Below are 20904 nucleotides of genomic sequence, written 5' to 3'. Positions count from 1 at the left end.
CTTTATCAGCATTTGATCCCTGACTTTTCATTTGCACCTGCTTTTAAAATTCTTTCCAAAGCAGTTCCATTGTCTTTGCAAAAAATCACTGGTGCCTGAATGTCTAGCTTCAAAAAAGCTCTGTTTGTGAAGTGACCTACACACTATACCCCCCTACAATCTATTTCTTTTAAAAACCTATTTATATATAATATAATATAACCTATAACAAGTCAAAAAACAGCGATCTGGAAATACTATCAAGTGAAACAGATGCCAACCATGCTTGGCACAGTGGTTAGTGCAATGCCTTTATAGCGCTAGCGATCAGGACCGGGTTTTGAATCCTGGGCTGTATGTAAGGAATTTGTATGTTCTCCCTGTGTCTGCATGGGTTTTCTCGGGGAGTCCACTTTCCTCCCACCGTTTGAAACGTATTAGAGTTTGTCGGACTCTGGCTTTACCTTACTCTTAATTTAGTCTATGTGTAGTCTGAGTCCAGCGTGTTCTTTGAATGAAGTGATAGGAGAAGGTATTCGGTTCAACAGTCAATTTATTACACAGCACAAGAATAAAACTTAACAGAGCTCTGGGTCAATTGTTAGTTCATAGGTCACCTGCACAGTGAGCTACTCCCCAAGACTGACCCCTATTGTCCAGTTGGCTCAGTTTATATAGATCAACCTTATCATACAGAACAAAAGTTGGCTTCCTTTGCTAGATTTCATTATCATACAGAACAAAAGTTGTCTTCCTTTGCTAGATCTTTTTGCATAAGGGTTATCACAAGTCATCTCCTGTTTTGCAGATATCTGGGGTGTAGCACTCCCATCTTAATCCTCCAAGCCAGACTATCCTGTTGATTGGATCAGAAATTAATTCATCCCCAGATATTTCTAATCACCATTCTGTCCCTGTCTGGCCAATTTCTGCTGTTCTCTTTAACACCTCCTCAGTTTGAGCATTCCTCCTAAATCGTTTTATGCATTTCCTTTCCCTATATTTGGGAGCAGACCATTTTGCTCAGCCAACTTTGCTCCATGCTGTGATTGCCACTTAATCACATTCCTCTTTTTCCCTGAACCATGCAGTAAATATAAAATTATTAATTAATCATTTCTTTCATAATGTTTTAACCTCTAGATTCCAACAGGTTGTCGGTTAATTGGGTGTAAATTGGGTGGCACAGACCCGTGGGACGAAATGGCCTGTTACCGTGCTGTTTGTCTCAATTAATTTTTTTTAAATTATGTTAGCAGTGGAAATTAGTATTTAAAACCATAACAAGACATAATTAATATGTAGCAACATCTCTGCCAGAAAGAAACTAATTATAAGTAAAGTTTATAATGTTCAGACAAATAATTTAAAATTTTAATGTATTTTAAGATAATTATTTTAAACTTTTTAAATATATATGATGTTTCAGATTCCATCATAATCTCATTTAACATTCCAATCTTAATTTTTGTTTCCATTCTGTAAAACATTGATCAATTTTTTTTCTTTTTATTTCCTTGTGATAAACTGCTCAGTTGGTTTTATTTCATTACTGTGGCTGAGTCCCAGAGATTCCTGGCAGCAACTGGCTATTGTGGCTGAGTGCCAGAGATTCCTGGCAGCAACTAGCATTAGGAAAAAAGGAAAGTGCACTGAGGTTGGAAGATCATTCTGGCTTCTTTTCTTCAAGGTCAAAGACTAGCACTGTTGTTCAACCACTGACAAGATAAAAATAGAAAATAGCTGAGCCTAAGGTATTAATCCTTATGGCCCACTATTAACACAAATTTAGTCTTAGCTCAGGCACTGTTTTCCAAGTTTATTATCATCTGATTGTACATACACAACCCAGCGAAACAGCGTCTCTTCAGACCATGGGGCAACGCGAAAGCACACAATACACAGTCCATGATGATGACATAAATAATCAAAATAAATATATATAAATATTTGGGATGATTTACACAGTTACAGGTCAATCTCACAGCCCGTGGGAAGAAGCTATTCCACAGCCTGACAGTCCTGATTTTTATGCCCCTGCACCTCCTTCTTGATGGAAGTGGGTTAATGATGCCATGGACTGGTTGGAGAGGGTCTTCTATAATTCCTTGAGCTCTATTTAGATAGTAAATGTCCTTGATTGAGGAAAGGGAGATCCCAGTGATCTTTTCAGCTGTTCTAATGATCCTCTAAATAGACTTCCGGTCTGATGCTTTGCTACCATTCCCCATAATGACGCAGCCAATCAGGACACTCTCAATTGTGCTTCTGTAAAAGGTTGTCAAGATGGGGGCCAGTAGCCTTGCCCTCCTCAATCTCCTTAGGAACTGTAGGCGCTGTTGAGCCTTCCTGACTAATAAGGAGGTATTGTGAGTCCAGGTAGATCGTCCTTTATATGCCAGTCAAGGAACTTTGTTTGTACTTTCAATCTTTGTGTTTTCCAGTCTTTTGGTCACCTGATCCAATGTCTTATGCTTGATTCAGTGCCAAATTTTGCTTTAGTTGGACATCTGTAGTAAAATACAAAATTCTGGTAATTCTCAGGCGACCAGACATGGATCTGTGATGAAAGAAAGAATTAATTTGTCAACACATGACCTGGAATATTAGCTCTGCTTCCCTCACTGCAGATTCTGTCTGAAAAATGCAAGTTATGTCTTATTTCATAGTGTGCCCTTTCAAGGCTCAGATGAGGATGGATGAGGTGAAACCAACATTGTAGAGTGGGTGAGGGGTGGGGTGATAGGATAAGGTGGTGGAGAAGCTAGAACTGATAATACAAATCTATTTCTTTAGATCAAGGGTTGCCTTCCACTGCAGAAGTGCACATCTGGCTAAAGGAAGCACAGAATCTCATCTCAGACCGATCCAAGAGCATCAACTCCTTTGTAAAATGGTAATAATGTCTTTAATTTCTGAAAATATGCAATTTTAGACACAGGACTTTGATAAGGCAGCATCTGGTGAAAGAAATAAAAATATAATGTATGTGCCATTGAGGGTCGGCAACAAAATCTTCCCAGAGTGATTCCTAAGATGATGGCTGGTTATTTGCAGAGATGTTGATTGAGACACTATAGTTCAGAGGAATTAGATGAAATCTCATTGAAACATACAACATTAGACAAACTTGATTCAAGGAGGATATTTCTCTGGCTGCGGGGGAAATAAACAAGGGTTACAGTCCCATGATATAGGGTATGACATTTAGAATTGAGATGAGGAGAAATTTCTGTACACAGATGATGGTGATCCTATAGAATTTTCTACTACTAAAAGTTGTGGAAGCCAAATCACTGAATATATTCAAAAAGGAGATGAAATTTTTAAGGCACAAAAGGCATTGAGGGAGAATGTTCTGATCTAACTGATCCCTTACTGTACTGTGTTGAGCTGCTTTAAAAGCTTGATGCTTTAAAATGAATATTCTCACTGTACCTTAATACATGTGACAATAAACATAAATTGAGTCAAAGGATAGGCCACACATTGTACTGAATGGTGTAGTATACTCAAATTATGGTAAACCACTGTAATGTATAATTATCTAGTCAGGCATACCTATTGGCCAGTTAAACCTGTGGCCCTTCCCCACAGGCTCCTGTATAAAGGTGACTGTTCCACAGCCCCCTGCAACTTAGTGCAGGACAACCAAACAGTGGGGATATGCTATGTTCTCAAGGGAATTGGTTTCTCCACAATAGTCTCCTGAGTGATTGATGGTGCATCAATTTAATTCACTTGAAGTTTTCTACAATAAAGCATATCCTAAAACCATAAAAAGCTGGAAATTGACCCTCAATCGTCTGAGGCATCTACCAGTTTTGAGCTCTGGCAGCACTGTTTTGAAGCATTCCTGCAGGCCTCCTCTACCTTTGTGCGACCAGAGACCAACAAACTGCAAGTACTGGACTCCTCGATCGGCACCCTGGTGTACTCCATGATTGGGAATGCCACAACATACCAGGAGGCCATCCTCAAAGGGAAATACCTGTATAAAATCAACATTGTCTATGCTAGACATTGTTGACTTGAAAACAACAACCCAGTGAATCAAATGCCAAATATCTTTGGGCCCTGTGAGCACTCAGCAGATCCTGCGAATGCAAAGCCGTGTCCGCTGCAGAGTACACAGAAGACCTGATCCAGAACACCTATGTCACAGGGATCAGGACGAATTACATACAACAGAGACCTTTGGAGCAAGGGTAACTCAGAATGCGGAGACCAGTCGAGCTGGCAGGTAGACTGGAGGTGGCTCTCCAGAATGTGAAGGCCTACTCAACTGACAACATGGCCACCTCGTGGATCACCTTGTGGATGCACCACCACACCCCTGCTCCACTAACAACCAGAGTACAGCAGCAGTGCTCCACGAAAGCCTCTCGGCTTTGACCAGCTCTAGTGATGACCCGAAAACCCCAGAGTGCTACTTCTGAGGCCTGGTCAAGCATCAGAGGAAACGGTGCCCAGCAAAGGAAACGCTGCTCCAGCTGTGGAAAGAAGGGCCACTACGCCAAAGTGTGCAAGTCCAATCCCATTCCTAGCAGCGCCGCGTGCGGATCGTGGGGGTCATCTTCTGCAACACTGCCATCACCCGGGCCCAGCAGTGCCATGTGCAATCCTTGGGGGCCGCCATCTTGGATGCCCTCTTCAGGACCCTGCTGCGGCATGTGCGGGCTTCTGAGACTGCCATCTTGGGCGCCATCTTCTGGATCCGGCAACACTACATCTGGGCCCTGGGGACTGCCATCTTGGATGCTGCCATCTTCTACTGCAACGATGTGTAACAACCCGACTCTAGCCTCCATCACCCTCAACTAGGACAGTGCACCAACTCGGCAGGCTGATGATGGACATTAAGGTAAAAAGTCACGTGATGAGTTGCTTGTTCAATAGAGGGAGCATGGAAAGTTTTATACATCCAGACACAGTGCGGCGCCTCTCCTTCACAGTACTGCCGGTGAACCAGAAAGTCTCCTTGGCATCCAAGTCATTTACAGCAGACATTCGGGAGTTTCAGTATTGTGGCATTAACGGTGCAGGGTACAGTATATGACAACTTTAGACTGATGGTAATGTCACAGTTCTGCGCTGCTGTACTGTTGGGGCTTGATTTTCAATGTCACCTTAAAAGCGTGACGATGGCGTTTGATGGGCCTCATCCAACCCTCTCCACATCCAGCAATTTGATAGCCAACCCCCCACTGTACACATCCACCAAACACACACTCAGCATGCACAACTTGTGGGGTCTCCACATTTAAAGTTTCCCTCTCTGTCGCTATTCGCCAACCTCACCCCTGACTGCAAACCTGTCGCCACTAAAAGCAGACAGTACAGTGCCAGGGACAGGGCGCTTACTTAAGGAAAGAGTTATTGAAGCCAGCATCATCCCTTGGAGAGCGCAGCTAGTGTTAGTGCGGAACATAACATAACAATTTACAGCACAGAAACAGGCCATTAGGCCCTTCTAGTCCGCACCGAACCAAACACCCCTCTCTAGTCCCACCTCCCTGCACAATGCCCATAACCCTCCATCTTCTTCTCATCCATATACCTGTCCAACCTTTTCTTAAATAATACAATTGACTCCGCCGCCACTATTTCTCCCGGAAGCTCATTCCACATGTCTACCACTCTCTGAGTAAAGAAGTTCCCCCTCATGTTACCTCTAAACCTCTGCCCTTTAATTCTTAACTCATGTCCTCTTGTTTTAATCTTTCCTCCTCTTAACGGAAATAGTCTATCCACATCCACTCTGTCTATCCCTTTCATAATCTTAAATACTTCTATTAAATCCCCTTTCAACCTTCTACGCTCCAAAGAATAAAGACCTAATCTGTCCAATCTCTCCCTATACTCTAGATGCTTAAACCCAGGTAACATTCTGGTAAACCTTCTCTGCACTCTCTCCACTCTGTTTATATCCTTCCTATAATTAGGCGACCAGAACTGCACACAGAACTCCAAATTAGACCGCACCAACGGGGAAAAGAATAGAACGGTCATCATCTACAGATAGATACACTCAATTGGATGCATACCCCTTCCACGAATCACCGACGTGGTCAACCAAATTTCCTAGTAACCAGTCTCTTCAACCATCCATCTAAAGTTGGCATATCATCAGCTACCTATCTGCCCAAAGGACCACCAGTATACGGTGTTCAAGGCAGATACTCTACAACTTCCTGTGGGTTCCCTTTGGCATCATGAATGGCATCTCAGTCTTCCAACAGGAGATGGATCAGTACGAGTTGCAGGCCACTTTCCCATATCTCGATAACGTCACCATCTGCAGCCACGACCAGCAGATCCATGACGCCAATCTCCAGAGCCTTCTCAAAACAGCCAAGTTCCTTAATCTGACATAAAAGAAGGCCAAGAGCAAGTTCTGCACAACTCGCCTGCCTGTTCTTGACTGTCATGGAGAATGGCGTCATTCATTGGCCTGGACCAAGACCAATCTTGGAGCTTCCCCTACCACACAGCCTCAAAACCCTGAAGAGGTGCCTTGGGTTTTACTCTTAAGCTCAGTGGATCCTCAATTATGTGGTAAAGGCCCGCCCTCATCAAATTTACATCCTTCCCTCTGGCGGAGGAGGCTTGTGCAGCCTTCAACCACATCAAGTCCGAAATTAGCAAGGCCACAATGCATGCTGTGGATGAATCCACCCCCTTTCAGATGGAAAGCAATGCGTCAGACTTGGCTCTGGCAGCCACCCATATTCAGGCAGGCAGAAGGTAACGGGCAAGTGGAGAGGGAGAATGCTATGGTGTGGAAGGCAGTCTTCCTGACCTTGCAGTCCAAAGGCCTCCAGTCTCCCGCTGGCAGGTGGTTCTCCTGGAGGCCCTACCAGATCCCTGCTGTGCACTGCCACTAACATTAAACTACGTGAACATAAGTTTTCCTTCCCTAAGAAATCTGTGACAGGAACCACACTGATGTCCCCAGGCCCTGTCCTGTTCCTGAGGCATCTGAGGAAACATAAGTCTGACCCATTGGTCAAAAGGGTCCACCTACTCCATGCCAATCCCCAATATGCTTACGTGGCATATCTGGACAGACACGAGGACACCATTTCCATCAGGGACGGCTCCCTCAGGGGCCCTGGAGACCGCTGCTAATCACTCCACTCTCTCCTCACATGATGCACCTGACCTCTGGAATCCTGCCTACATCCCAAGGGTGGAGGATACACCAGGCAAGGCATCCACCCACCAGTGCAAAACTGATGGATATGAACAGGTGCCCGAGACCGTCCAGGACTCCACTGCTGCACCGCAGCTGCAACCAGTTCTACATTGGTCCCAGTGGACAACCCAACCACCTGATAGACTGAATATTCATCCCATGGGACTCTTTTTAAAAACAAGGGGTGAATGTGGTAAACCACTGTAATGTATAATTATCTGGTCAAGAATACCTATTGGCCAGTTGTGCCTGTTTCCCCCCCCCCCCCCCACCCCTACAGGCTCCCGTATAAAGGTCACTGTTCCTCAGCCCCCTGCAACTTAGTGCATGACAACCGAACAATGGGGATATGCTATGTTCTCAAGTGAATTAAAGCTTATTGGTTTCTACACAATAATCTCCTGAGTGATTGATGGTGCATCACAAAAGCCAAATGACCTACATCTGCTATTTTTCTATATAATGTCTAGTTCAATCTCATATCACTACCTTGGTGTTATCAGTTCTATTCTACCAGATGCCAATAAATCCAGTCAACAGAAGACCAGAGTGATAAAGAGGGATCTGAATCCTGTTTATAACCACACAATGGTGTATGACGGCTTTCAGATAGAAGATGTGAGGGAGACCTGTGCAGAATTCACCATCTGGGATCATGAAATCTTTTCCAACCACCTCCTGGGAGGATTGAGACTCAGTCTGGGAACAGGTAACAGAAATAAGTATCACCACTCTCAGTCCTATACAATTAAATAAAAGCAAAAAAAAATCTTTGGCAGCCATCCCTAAGTGCCACTGTCTTGATAGATGAATGATAATATACCCATTCTTTACCCATCTGTACCTTAAAATTGCAGATAGTGGCCTATGTGGATCATAAAACCTCAACTTATACTTACATTAGGAGCTGCTTCCCAATGGAAATAGGCAATGAGATTAAACAAGTTGGTAAACTGGATCACAATCCACTAACATTATTTCCAGGCTGGAGCTACAGTCCTTTGTCCATTACTTGAACTCATTTATGCTGCAGGATATTAGGTGGGCATTCAGTGAAACATATTACCAGAGTAAGCCTATGAGATCCCTCCCATTTACCCTCTGCAACCCTGTCAGCATTTCTAACTCCCAATCTTTTCTTCTTAATGTTTATGTTCTGTTCTAGATTTAATTTTACATTTAGCATGTGCTAACCGTAAGCATTCTTGGTGACCATGTGCACTTACACTTGTCTCTGAATTTGGATCAGTGGGCATAATAGATACCATTGTTTGATCTGCGGGTTTGGGTAATCATATAGACCCCAAATTTACTGGTTGAGGACAAAGAGACAAGGTCAGTCCAGGTGTATTTAAGAAGGGGCAATATCAACCAGACAGGTGAGCATTAAGGTCTGTCAATAGGAACCAGATGATGGCTAATGTGGAAGGTGCCAGTATTTCTGCTACATGCCTCCACTGCTATTATTTAATTATTCAGTATATTCAACCACCGGATATGGCAATGGATCAATATTGCTTGCCAGATTCAATGCATCAAATCCTCCCATTAGTATTTTTAAATCCCAGAATTATCTATTGCAATAGTACTGACAATGTAACCTTGTTGCCAGTTCAATCTCAGCTTTGTGCTTCACAACTTAATGTGGAGGACTTAATGCAACTGAATAACAGTTACAGTTCATTGAATATAATAAAGGGAAAATCTAAGATCCCCTGATTACTCTCCACCTTTGCTGCTGTTCTAGGTCTCAGCTATGGCCAGCCTGTCAACTGGATGGATTCAAATGAGGAAGAGATATCTGCATGGAAGAGAATGCTTGCTGCACCTGGGCACTGGGTGGACACTGTCTTACCGATCAGACCTAATGTGCTTCCCAGCGAATAATCACAGAACCCAAAAGCCACTCAATTAATAAAGTGTGTGATGTAGTTATTCTTCAGAACCTTATAGTTGGGTCATTAGGCCAAAAACAAGAAGTCAAACATTTGCGAGGGATGTGGGGGTGTTATTGTTGTCTGTGTCAGAGAGGTAAATTACTGAGAATTTGGGTATGTAAATATAAAGGTAGCAATTTTGACTGGGATATGATAGAAATATGTGACAGAATGGAGGATAGATCAAACTCCATGGCAGGATGTGGGCTGGGGGGGGGGGGGGGGTCTAAGCAGTAGGGCTGTGCAAAAACTATAAACCACCTCCACGCCAGACCTGCAGACAATGTGTAGGGTCATGATCGCTTGCTATCTGAAAGCTCTTATTTCACCTTCAAATCTGAAAAGGAAACTTTTATTGGATGTTAAGTCCTGGTTGACAAAATAACAGTGAAAAATATGATGGGTTCAAGTGGAAAGATTTATTTTTACATATGACAACCTTTTGTTGCCATAGAATAGATGGTTTCTAAGTAATTTCCTGAGCCCATCGACAAGATGCTTTTTAAAAGTTTGAAGTTGTTGAATTTGAGACTATCTTCTAAGTCAGTGGTTATCAAATTTTTTTTTCCCCTCTCACATACTATCTCAAGTAATCCCTTACTAACCTCAGAGCACCTATGGCATAGGATACCATCGGTGATCTGTGGTTAGTAAGGGACTGCTTAAGGTGGTATGTGAGGGGAAAAGAAAAAAATTTGAGAACCCATTGTTCTAAATGATCAGAATAATCAAATGAAACCTTCTTGGTTTCTGATATTTTCAGATCTTAATATATAAAATTATTAACCTTTACTTTTCTTCATTGTGTACTTGTGTACAAGAAGCTCTCTGGTCCAGACCAGCTTTCAAAAGAGCAATCCCAACAGTCCCATTCATCCTTTTTCTCCCTCTTGCCTGCAAATTATTCTGTCTCTCACAAGCCTTTGATTTTGTTGCCACTTACCTATACTAAAGGGTAATTTAAGTAAACAATTAACCTACCAGTATAGCTTTGGGATGTGGAAGGAAACATGGCCATGGGGGAAATACGAAAATAAACACACACACTAGACAGGCACGTGCGTGTGTGTACACACACACACGAAATTCCTCACTGTCTTAGTTTCACCAAAGAGAAAAATTATCATCCATTTAAGAACAACAGACTATTGTGTCATCAACATTGGTTAGGCCACATCCCAATCTCTTCCTCCCCTCCCCCCACCCCGGCTTGTTGTTATTGCACTGGTCACATCTTTACATTAAATGCTGGATTGCTTATTTCAATAGAATGGTTTACATTCATTTAATCTTGGTTTTTGTGTTCACCATTTGTCTCGAGAGCTTCTTTATACATGCCATTTAAATGAATAAAAACAAAATATTCAAATTGTGGGTGAAGTTATTCATTAATCTTGTAAAAATAATTCTTGTTATTTATTTCCATTACATATAACCTATCACATTACCCCAATCAATCGCCACAGAATTCACAACATTTTATCATTTTCCCTCTTAAATGTAGACAACCATGAAACCTATAGATGATTAACATAGTTCTCTTAGTTGAGGAAGGATGTCCTGGCTTTGGAGGCAATGTAGAGGAGGTTCACCAGTTTGATTCCAGAGATGAGGGAGGTTAGCCCTCAGAGACTGAATTGTCTGGGACTGTACTCAACAGAACTTAGAAGAATGAGAAGGGATCTTATCAAAACATATAAAATTATGAAAGCTATTGATAAGATAGAGGTAGATAAGTTGTTTCCATTGGAGGGGGGACTAGAACTAGGGGACATAGCCTCAAAATTCAGGGTAGTAAATATAGGATGGAGATGAGGAGGAACTGTTTTTCCCAGGGTGGTGAATCTGGAATTCACTGCCCATTGAAGCATGACACCATAACTGCCCCATGACACCATAACTCAGGAGTCGCTTGTAACATCTCACCTTATTGGACAATGCAGTACTTTAGCTCAAAATAAAATTGCCAATCTTGGCTATCTACAAGCAGGAATAGTTATCTAACACTGAATGCAAGGACACTTTTAATCCAGTGTAACTTGCCGCCTGGGAGAACCATTTAATCTCAGGTACAAGAGATGTATTAGAACACAAGAACATAAGAAATAGGAGTCGGCCATCCAGCCTGTCGTGCCCGCTCTGCCATTGGATGGGAGCAGGATCGAGGGGCCGAATGGCCTACTGTCATAGGTGCTCTGTGGTTAGTTGGAAATTACTTCAGGTGAAATGTGAGTGGGGGGGAGGTTGATAACCACTCTGCTCGTTCAAGTGCCCTCGCCGCTCCGAGTGGCAGGATCGCTTTTGAACAAAGGGTGTCGCCTCCACCCCCGGTCGCTGAGTCCTCCTGTGCTCCGGGTGGCGCTCGAGGCACAATCTGGTCCGTGGCCGGCTTTTTTTTGGGTCTCCAGAGGTTGTCAGCGCTGGGACTGGTCACTCTGTGTGTCGGCGGCGGCTGCGACTTGACCATGGTCCCGCTCTCGACCCGCTCCTGCTCCTCGCGGCTCCTGTGCTGCCTTCTCCCGCTGCTCGTCCTGAGCTCGCAAGCTGGCGCCTCGGGATCCAGCGGCGGCACCATCACCGCCACCCCCTCCCAATGGCCCACGGGCCCCCCGCGAAGTCACGGCAGCCGCAATCAAACCAAGGCCTTCCCGGTGATCTCCTTTGACTTTCAACACGTCCGCCCCCAATTCGTGGTGGCCCTCTGGATCCTGTTAGCCTCCATCATGAAACTTGGTGAGTGATGGGGGGGGGGGGGGGAAGGAGGATGATTTGGAATGGGGAAGGGGGTGATACGGTCCCATGGGGAGGGGGAGAGAGAGGGGGGGGAGATGATTTGGAGTGGGGAAGGGGGTGATACGGTCACGTGGGGAGGGGGAGTGAGGGGGGGGGGAGATGATTTGGAGTGGGGAAGGGGGTGATACGGTCCCGTGGGGAGGGGGAGAGAGGGGGGGGAGATGATTTGGAATGGGGAAGGAGGTGATACGGTCACGTGGGGAGGGGGAGTGAGAGGGGGGGATGATTTGGAATGGGGAAGGGGGTGATATGCTCCCGTGGGGAGGGGGGAAAGAGGGGGGTGGGGGGATGATTTGGAATGGGGAACGGGGTGATACAGTCCCGTGGGGAGGGGAAGAGAGAGGGGGGGGAGATGATTTGGAATGGGGAAGGGGGTGATACGGTCCCATGGGGAGGGGGAGAAAGAGTGGGGTTGATTTGGAATGGGGAAGGGGGTGATACAGTCCTGTGGGGAGGGGGGAGAGAGAGGGAGATGGGGGGGTTGTCGGTCCTCTCCTTATTGAGTAAAAGTCTGCAAACACACCGATGCTGAAGTAAACGCTGGAGACACTCATCAGGTCCAAGTCACTTCATGTAGGAAAGATAAAGATAAATGTCTGTCCACAATCTGCTCATGCCTTGATGAAGGGCTCAAGCCCAAAACGTCGGTGATGTATTTTTTGTTTAACCTTTGCTCTATAAACTGCACTGAGTTTCTCCAGCATTGTGTTTTTACTTCAACCCCGGTGTCTGCAGACTTTCCTGTGTTACTCGGTGATGTATCTCTAAAGTGCACAGCACCGACCCGCATTTTGCTTCTTCTCCCCTGATGAAGGGAGGGCTCCAGCCTGAAATGTTGCTGATTTATCTTTGCCGTGTAAATGATACCCTTTGATCTGCTGAAGTTGTTTCCCCCCCCCCCCCAGCATTGTGGGTTTCCCTGTCTTCATCTACTTCAGCAACACTCTGCCATCATATCCGTCCAGTTCAACATGATTCCCCATGTTTCCCAACGCCAGTTGTCGCTTTTCGCATTGGTTTTGTTGTGGAATGCAACTTCAAAATGGAAGTTTTGCCCAAGTTAGTCTCAAAACCAAAGGACAGATGGATGGGAGAATGTCGTCGAAGGCAGGGCGGGATGGGAAGGACCATTGACTGGAGAATTCGTCCTGATCCCCCCCCCCCCCCAAAAAATGTCGAAGCTCAACAAACTCGGAATCTTCCCAAAGTGAGATGAGGGTTCAGGATTTTTGACCATGACCTATTATTTTGAGTTTTAACGGGAAGGCGTGGACTACAGTATTTGTTTTGGGTTTGCACCTTGACCTGTGGTGGACTGAATCAATCGTTTGGAGCCAGGCACTTGGCTGATTAAGTTTCTAGCAGCGAAACACACCACTCCTTTATCTACACAAGTACTGTGTTAATATGATGTGCCGGTGACTCATCCAGCTTTTATTATGGTTGGGGGGGGTGGAGATGGGGGTTAAAAATGTTCTTTGCTGTTAAAACGGGAATGATTTCTGGTTAATAGGAACAGGTTTGTTTCAGTAGGCATTAAATTTCTATTTTTATGCAAGGCTCAGAATGGCTGTGTATTTTGCCTTTCTTCCATGGATGCTGAGTTCATCCAATATTCTGTGTTGTTACAACCAATTCCTTATCAGTAATATTACTGAATTTCCTTTTGAACTGGAAGAAGTGTGCAGCAATGTTTTTTTTTCCCATTAGTTGCACAGAGCAGTTTACCATCGATATTAGATGTAATTGAGATATAGAAAATACAGAAATCTGCAGGCCAAAACAAGTAAACGACAATTCATGTTTCAACTTTGCTGAAACCAGTTGGTTTTAAGTGTTGATTTCACATTTCATTTTTTTCTCCCATTTCTAAAATGAGTTTCTAGTTTTAATGCTACCTCAAAAATTGTCTGACAGTGTAAACAAGATGTAAATTTAAGGAAATTGTGGTCTCATAGTTGTCAATGGACTAGTTTGGTAGAGAGTAATTTAAAACTGATTTTTATAATTTGGGGAAATTAATTTCAGTTAATTAAATCTATTTTAATAGCCTTAGAAATTCTTTGGCTTGGCTTCGCGGACGAAGATTTATGGAGGGGGTAAAAAGTCCACGTCAGCTGCAGGCTCGTTTGTGGCTGACAAGTCCGATGCGGGACAGGCAGACACGGTTGCAGGGGAAAATTGGTTGGTTGGGGTTGGGAAATGATGAGTATGAAACCACTGGGTTGTCCTAGAAACTATCTGGTTTTACTAATGTTCTCTAAAAGTAACTTTACTGTGTCCTGGGTTGTCGTAGAAACTATCTGGTTTTACTAATGTTCTCTAAACTTTACTGTGTCCTGCAGTGGCCTTGCAAACCATTCAGTGTGACAATCTCCTAAATTAAGGTTGGGCATTGAAAGCTGATGTCACAGCCCAGAAATCATTATAGCACTCCAACATTGGCACAGAAAACTACTTTTTCTCTCTCTCTCTCTCTCTCTCTCTCACTCTCCCATTTTGAAGATAACATAGGCCCTGCTATGGGTCGCCTCACCACCATTTGGGGCTCCAAACAGTCCTTCCAAGTGAAGCAACATTTCAGTTGTGAATCTGCAGGGGTCATCTGCATCTGGTGTTTCCATTGTGTCCTCTATATCGGAGAGACTGGGTACAGACTGGGAAATTGCTTTGTTGAGCAACTCGTTTGTGCCGCTGCAGTAGTGTGGATCTCCCAGTGGCCAATGTTATGGGTCCAGAGGACCCCAAAACCCAGTAACAATCGAAATTCACCAAGACAAATGGTTACTTAAACAAAAGTTGCTTTTAATTTTCTTTAAACATAAAACAGGATCAAACTTTAACTTATTACTATTAACTTAACCCCCTTCTAATTCTAAGCGCACGTGTATCTAATATGTACAAGTTCAGAAAAGTTATTTGATTCACAGTCCAATCTCATTTCTCACTCTTCAAAGTTCACCAGTATCAGGCAATTCTTGTACTGTGCACAGAATTTAACATTTATTAATTTTCACTAAGATCTGGTGCTTAAAGGTAATTGGTTATTGCTCAGGAATGTTCTTGTTGGTTTCAGAGAGATATTTGTTGCTCATTGGACACACACAAACTGATTCCCTCCAGTAAGCCCCTTCAGTGTCTTGCTGAAGAAACCTGCCCCATCAGGGTTTTCCAAATGATGACCTCTTCGTCTGCAGGTCACCATGGAGTTCCTTTTGTTTCCCTCATTTCAGGTGAAACATTCTAGCCAGCCATTTCCTCTTGTATGGGCCAGAAGGGTTTCAACAGGCTGAACTCAGAACTCACAACCAGTCTTCAAAATGGGGTTTCAACAAGCTGCCAGCTTACCAAGACTACAGAAACCAATTCTCTCTTTCTCTCTCTCTCTCTTTTCCCCCCTCCTCCTTGCAAAACCACATGACCTTCTTAGAACAGCAAACAGCATCCAGACAGATTGTGGCACCAGACCCAATCTTCTGAGTCCATTCATCTGTTGCTTTCCAAAACAATAATCCATTACTCCACAGCATGTCCAATTAACACCTACTTGTTAAGACTCTTCAGGCAAAGGCACTCAGAGCCTGGACTGTCTGGATTGAGCAAAGCTCTGGCATTTTAAATGAGATCTATTTTGTGAAGTTTGTGTTTGTTTGTGGCCCACACTACCCCCACGATCTCCTTCAAAGACATATCTATATACAATATATACCACTCATTTCAATTCCCCATCCATGTCCCCTTGCTGACATGTCTGTCCATGGTCTCGTGCACTGCCAAACTGAGACCACCTGCAAATCGCAGAGCCAAAATCAATTCTCACCTCTCCTCTCATCATATCCAATTAACACCTTTTGTTGGTCTTAACTGCTCCCCTGGCTTGTCTTTAGTCTTTACTCTTGCACCTTCCTGTCCTTTACTTATTCCTTGAAGAAGGGCTCAGGCTTTAAATGTCAGCAATATATTTTTAACTCCTTTGAATGGTGCAAGACCGGGTGAATTCCTCCAGCATTTCTGTGTGTTTTTAAACAATGAGTCAACCTCTGTCCTTCAGAGGGAGTAATGCTTATTGGGAATAGTTAGAGTTAACATGGAGAAAATAACACTGAGATTTCATGAAGTGCAGTGAATGTTTTTTCCTTTCATGAATTGAGAATTTTGGATTTCTGTTTAATTGCATTTGATTCACTGATCCTCTCCTCTGCTGGGATCTGTAACTGTGTTTAAGTTACTACTCTGCCCCCACACAAGTGTGCTCACCCACAAACCTGGGCATTCCTCTGTATGCATGGATACAGTGTGAAACATGAAAGTCTGCAGACACTGTGATTGTAATCAAAACAGAAATGCTGGAGGAGCTCAGCAGGTCTTGCAGCATCCATGGGAGGTAAAGATGTATTACTGATGTTTTGGGCCTGAGCCCTTCAGAGAATCTCCTGTGGACCATCTGAATTCCTCCAGAAATGTTGTGTTTTTAATGCCTGGATGCAGTGACAGCCATAAATACACACATTCCAGCAGAGATTACAACGATGATTAGAAGAGGTGTGGTGCTTGGGTTAGTGGCAGTGCTCAAAACTATGAAAGCTGTCTGAGGTGTTGAACCTGTATTAGTCTATACAGCTTAGTTATACATTAGCCAATACTGTGACAGATTATACATATGATTTTGGGAGATAAATTTGGGCAGTTTTTTTTAGTGTAGGTCACATACAAACACTTCAAAACAGATTTCATTTAAAATAATGGAGCTCTGCTCAAGCTAGACTGGCCAGCTCCAAAGGCCTTTGCAAAAGCTTTGGAGATTGCCCAAAGGACTTAACTAATGGATTATTGTTTTGAAAAGCAACAGATGAAAGAACTCGGAGGAGTAGGTTCTGAGCCACAGGCTGTCTGGGAGTGCTGTTTGCTGTTCTAAGAGAATCATGTGGTTTTTTTGCAAGCAGAGAGAGAGAGAGAGAGAGAGATCAGTTCTGCAGTTTTACAGCCAGCAGCAACAGCAGGGACTGGAACAGGACAAGCTGGCAAACTTGTGGAAAATCTCCATTTGGAAGACGGGTTATGAGTGCTTAGTTCAACCTGGTCAAATCCCTTGTGATCCATACAAGAGGAGAGGACTGGCTGCCTAATGTTTCACGTGAAATAAGAGAAACAAAAGGTAACTCTGGTGACCTGAAAGAAAGAGGTTTTCATGTGGAAAACCCCGATGGGGCAAGTTTCTTCGGCAAGACACTGACATGGCTGATTAAAAAGGAATCAGTTTGTGTCCAGCGAACAACAAATATAGCTCTGAAAACCAACAAGAACCTTTCTGAGCGGTAACCATTTACACCAAAACCTGGAAAAATTCATAAATGTTAAGTTCTGTGCACAGTATAAGAATTGGTTGCAACCAGTGAACTTGGAGAAATGAGATTGCACTATGAATTAAAGAACTTTTCTAAACTTTTACACACTTAACATACATATGCGCTTCGAATTAAAAGGGAGTTAAGTTAGGTTAGTTAATGGTAATAAGTTAGTTTGATCCTGATTTCATGTTTAAAGATAATTAAAAGCAACTTTTGTTTAAGTAACCATTTGTCTTGGTGAATATCTATTGCTGCTGGGTTTTGGGGTCCTCTGAACTCATAACATTACATTCGTTCTATGTAAAGCAGTTTTTTAAATTAATTACTTAATATCTCAACAGCTTTCCTGTTGGTCTTTTATTTGGATTTTGGATGTGGCTAATTACAGTTTATTTTAGTAATCCCACGTAATGAATGTATGGAGTGGTTGGCAGTCTGCAATGTCTACTGTTGAGCTTCGAGTTAATTGGTTGTTGAGAGCTCAAGATTGCATGTTGTATGAGAAATTCCATTTGGTTTTACAGTGGGATGACTGTGGACCAGGAACCTTCATCACAAAATTTTTCAAATTTTTGGGGCAGCCCTCATTTATCTATTTTACTTCAGGAATTAAAACATTCAATATTAGTTGGTTCTGAAGTTTTTATTGATCTTGAGAAGATCTTATTAATGATATTCACTGAGGACTGTATAATACAGGTGCATTAATGGAGCTGACCTTTGTCCAGTGCAAGTGGCAGAATGGTAAATGTGATTTTTGGAATGCAGAAGGCATGGCCTCTCTATTTGTGAAATGTATCGGAGGTGATGCTATCTTATCTAGCTGTTGACCGAATGATCTAAAATTGAGGGAATGTCTGTGAGTGTCCATAATGTATCAAATGACATTTGCACAGTTTAATTTCTGTTCATGACAATCTCCATCAGTTAGATTTTTAAGTGTTTTAGTTCAAGCAAAAAATATTTTGCTGTGTTGAGACTTCACATGTGGCATTTTGTTTAAAAGAACATTTGGACTTGGGACTTGGATCAGGAACCTGCATGTTGCAAATGCATCAAAATGCTGCAGGACCTAGCATCTGAAACAAAAGCAGAAAATGCTGAAAGCGCTCAGTAAGTTGAGCAGTAGGGAGAGAAACATTTCTGGTTGAGGACCTTTCATCAGAGCTGGAAACCTGAGAAAACAAAAGTTGTAGGATCGAGAAGGATTGGAGAGAACAGAGGAATCTTTGTGATAGGCTGCAGACTTAAGTCGTCATGGTAGTGCATTCTTAAACTGAACAGCAGATGGAGAAAGAAGAAAGCAAATTGAAACAAAGGAACACCACCTCTGAAGGGGATAGAAAGGGAAGAAGTGGTTTCCTAATTGTGACATTCAATATTAGGCCTCAGCAGCTTCATCAAATCCATAGAAGATGAATTTGCACTTTGTGTACATTTTGCATTGGCAAAATGGAGGAGGCAGAAGACGAAGATCAAACTAGTAATAAGCAGGGAATTAAAGTGATAGGTGACTAGAAGTTTAAGGTCACCCTCACAGAATGAGTAGTGATGTTCTGAAACATAGTTAGTCATCCACTCTGCATTGGAATTTTCCTCATATAGAGATGATAGTGAACTGCAAATGTAATAATACAAATGCACAGAAATGCTGGACGAACTCAGCCAGTCTTGGCATCCATAAGAGGGCTCAGGCCCGAAACATCAGAAATATATCTTTACCTCCTATGGACACCATCAAACCAACAGAGTTCCCCCAGCATTTGTGTGGTTTTACTAAAATCAAAGTGCCCGCAGACTTCTGTGTTTCACTCCAAATGTAATAATGCACATATCCATCAAAATCCTTATGCTGCAGCCAAACAGCTATTGTATATTTAAAAAAAAGACTCCAATAGTGCACAAAAATCACTGATAATAACGAGATAATAAATATAAAAGGTAGATAGATAATATTTACAATATTACAGTAGTGCAAGGAAAAAAAAGTAGGTTTCAATAGTGCGGATGTATTTTGTCCCATTTACCACCTGTTCTCATCCCCCCATCTCTTTGGTTCCATCCCCTTCCAGCCCCATTTCCTTGCTGGTTTCTTCTGCCCCTTCTTGCCCCCAGTTTTGTTCCATTGATCTCTCCTTGAGGCTCTGTTGTCTTATTCTCTTATCAGATTCCAGCACCAGCAGCATTTTTCTCTTCTAATCACCTTTTTTCACCCCGTGAACCACATCAACCAAAATATGTACAAACGTTTCTCATTAAATATACACAGTGGCATTTTCTCCCTTATTTTCCCCCCTACCCTCCCTCCCCCCTTCCCACCCCCCTCCAAACCCATTAAACTTTCAACATATACAATACAATAAAACCATTAAACAATCTCATCACACAATGAAAATAAACAACAAAAATGTGTCATCCACTTTTACACTCTGGATCAGGTCGTTTTGTCTTCTTATCATTTTAGGGGGGTGGAGGTACGAGGCAATCCCTCTCTGTTGTGTTCCATGTAGGGTTCCCAAATTTGTTCAAATAATGTGACTTTATTTTTAAAATTATGTTATTTTTTTCCAATGGAATACTTTTATTCATTTCCATGTCTCTCTTCTCTTTGGCTTGGCTTCGCGGACGAAGATTTATGGAGGGGTAATGTCCACATCAGTTGCTGTATTCTCATTTTCCAAGTTGACATCATACATTTTTTTGCTACTGCTAAGGCTATCATAATGAATCTTTTTTGCGCTTTATCCAATTTGAGCTCTAATTCCTTACTTCTTATATTACTTAGAAGAAAGATCTCTGGATTTTTTGGTGTTATTTTTTGTGATTTCACTTAATATCTGATTTAGATCTTCCCAAAACATTTTCACTTTCACACATGCCCAAATTGCATGTACTGTTGTTTCCATTTCCTTCTTACAGCCAAAACATCTACCTGATGATGTTTGATCCCATTCTTTTAACTTTTGAGGCGTGGATATATAACCTGTGTAACCAATCATATTGTATCATACGTAACCTTGTGTTTATTATATTCTTCATAGTTCCAGAACATAACTTTTCCCATGCTTCATTTTTTATCTTTGTTTAAATCCTTTTCCCACTTTTGTTTAGATTTGTAGCTTATTTCATCATTTTCCTTGTAGCTTAATGTACATGTTCATTATAAATCTTTTAATTATCATTGTGTCTGCAATCACATATTCAAAGCTGCTTCCTTCTGGTAATCTCAGTCCGTTTCCCAATTTATCCTTTAAAAAAGCTTTCAGTTGATGATATGCAAACATTGTACCATGAGTTATTCCATATTTGCACTTCAACAGTTCAAATGTTAATAAATTATTTCCCAAAACACAATTTTCTATTCTTTTGATTCCTTTTCTCTCCCATTCTCTAAAGGAAAGGTTATCTATTGTGAAAGGGATTAGTGGGTTTTGTGTCAATTACAATTTTGGTATTTGGTAATTTGTTTTTTCCTTTCTAAGTGGATCTTAAGTAAATGATGTAATGCTGGTGAGCTTTTATATTACACCAGCTTTTCATCCCACTTATAAAGTATATGTTCCAGTACCTTCTCCCCTATTTTATCTAGTTCTATCTTAGTCCAGTCTGGTTTTTCCCTTGTCTGGTAAAAATCTGATAAATACCTTAA

At 42.4% G+C, this 20904-nt stretch overlaps 2 protein-coding genes across 13 annotated transcripts in view; both read left to right on the top strand.

The window, feature by feature from the left end:
• LOC138741432 (synaptotagmin-like protein 1) overlaps positions 1 to 10483 on the top strand; it is a 126763-nt gene extending 116280 nt beyond the window's left edge. For 11 of the 12 annotated variants that reach the window (XM_069895519.1, XM_069895518.1, XM_069895522.1 and 8 more), the window contains 3 exons: positions 2776 to 2875; positions 7681 to 7886; positions 8925 to 10483. In XM_069895519.1, coding sequence (XP_069751620.1) covers positions 2776 to 2875; positions 7681 to 7886; positions 8925 to 9064 — 446 coding nt within the window. In that variant the 3' untranslated portion in view covers positions 9065 to 10483. The remainder of the gene's footprint in view (positions 1 to 2775; positions 2876 to 7680; positions 7887 to 8924) is intronic. The other variant, XM_069895528.1, reaches the window with a different exon arrangement.
• Positions 10484 to 11467: 984 nt separating this feature from the next.
• slc9a1a (solute carrier family 9 member A1a) overlaps positions 11468 to 20904 on the top strand; it is a 56954-nt gene continuing 47517 nt past the window's right edge. The window contains exon 1 of the mRNA XM_069895509.1: positions 11468 to 11847. Coding sequence (XP_069751610.1) covers positions 11580 to 11847 — 268 coding nt within the window. The 5' untranslated portion in view covers positions 11468 to 11579. The remainder of the gene's footprint in view (positions 11848 to 20904) is intronic.

The sequence above is a fragment of the Narcine bancroftii genome, chromosome 8, assembly GCF_036971445.1.
Source record: "Narcine bancroftii isolate sNarBan1 chromosome 8, sNarBan1.hap1, whole genome shotgun sequence".
NCBI lineage: Eukaryota > Metazoa > Chordata > Chondrichthyes > Torpediniformes > Narcinidae > Narcine > Narcine bancroftii.
The sequence above is the reverse complement of the archived record's forward strand: the minus strand, read 5'-3'. Positions and strand labels throughout refer to the sequence as shown.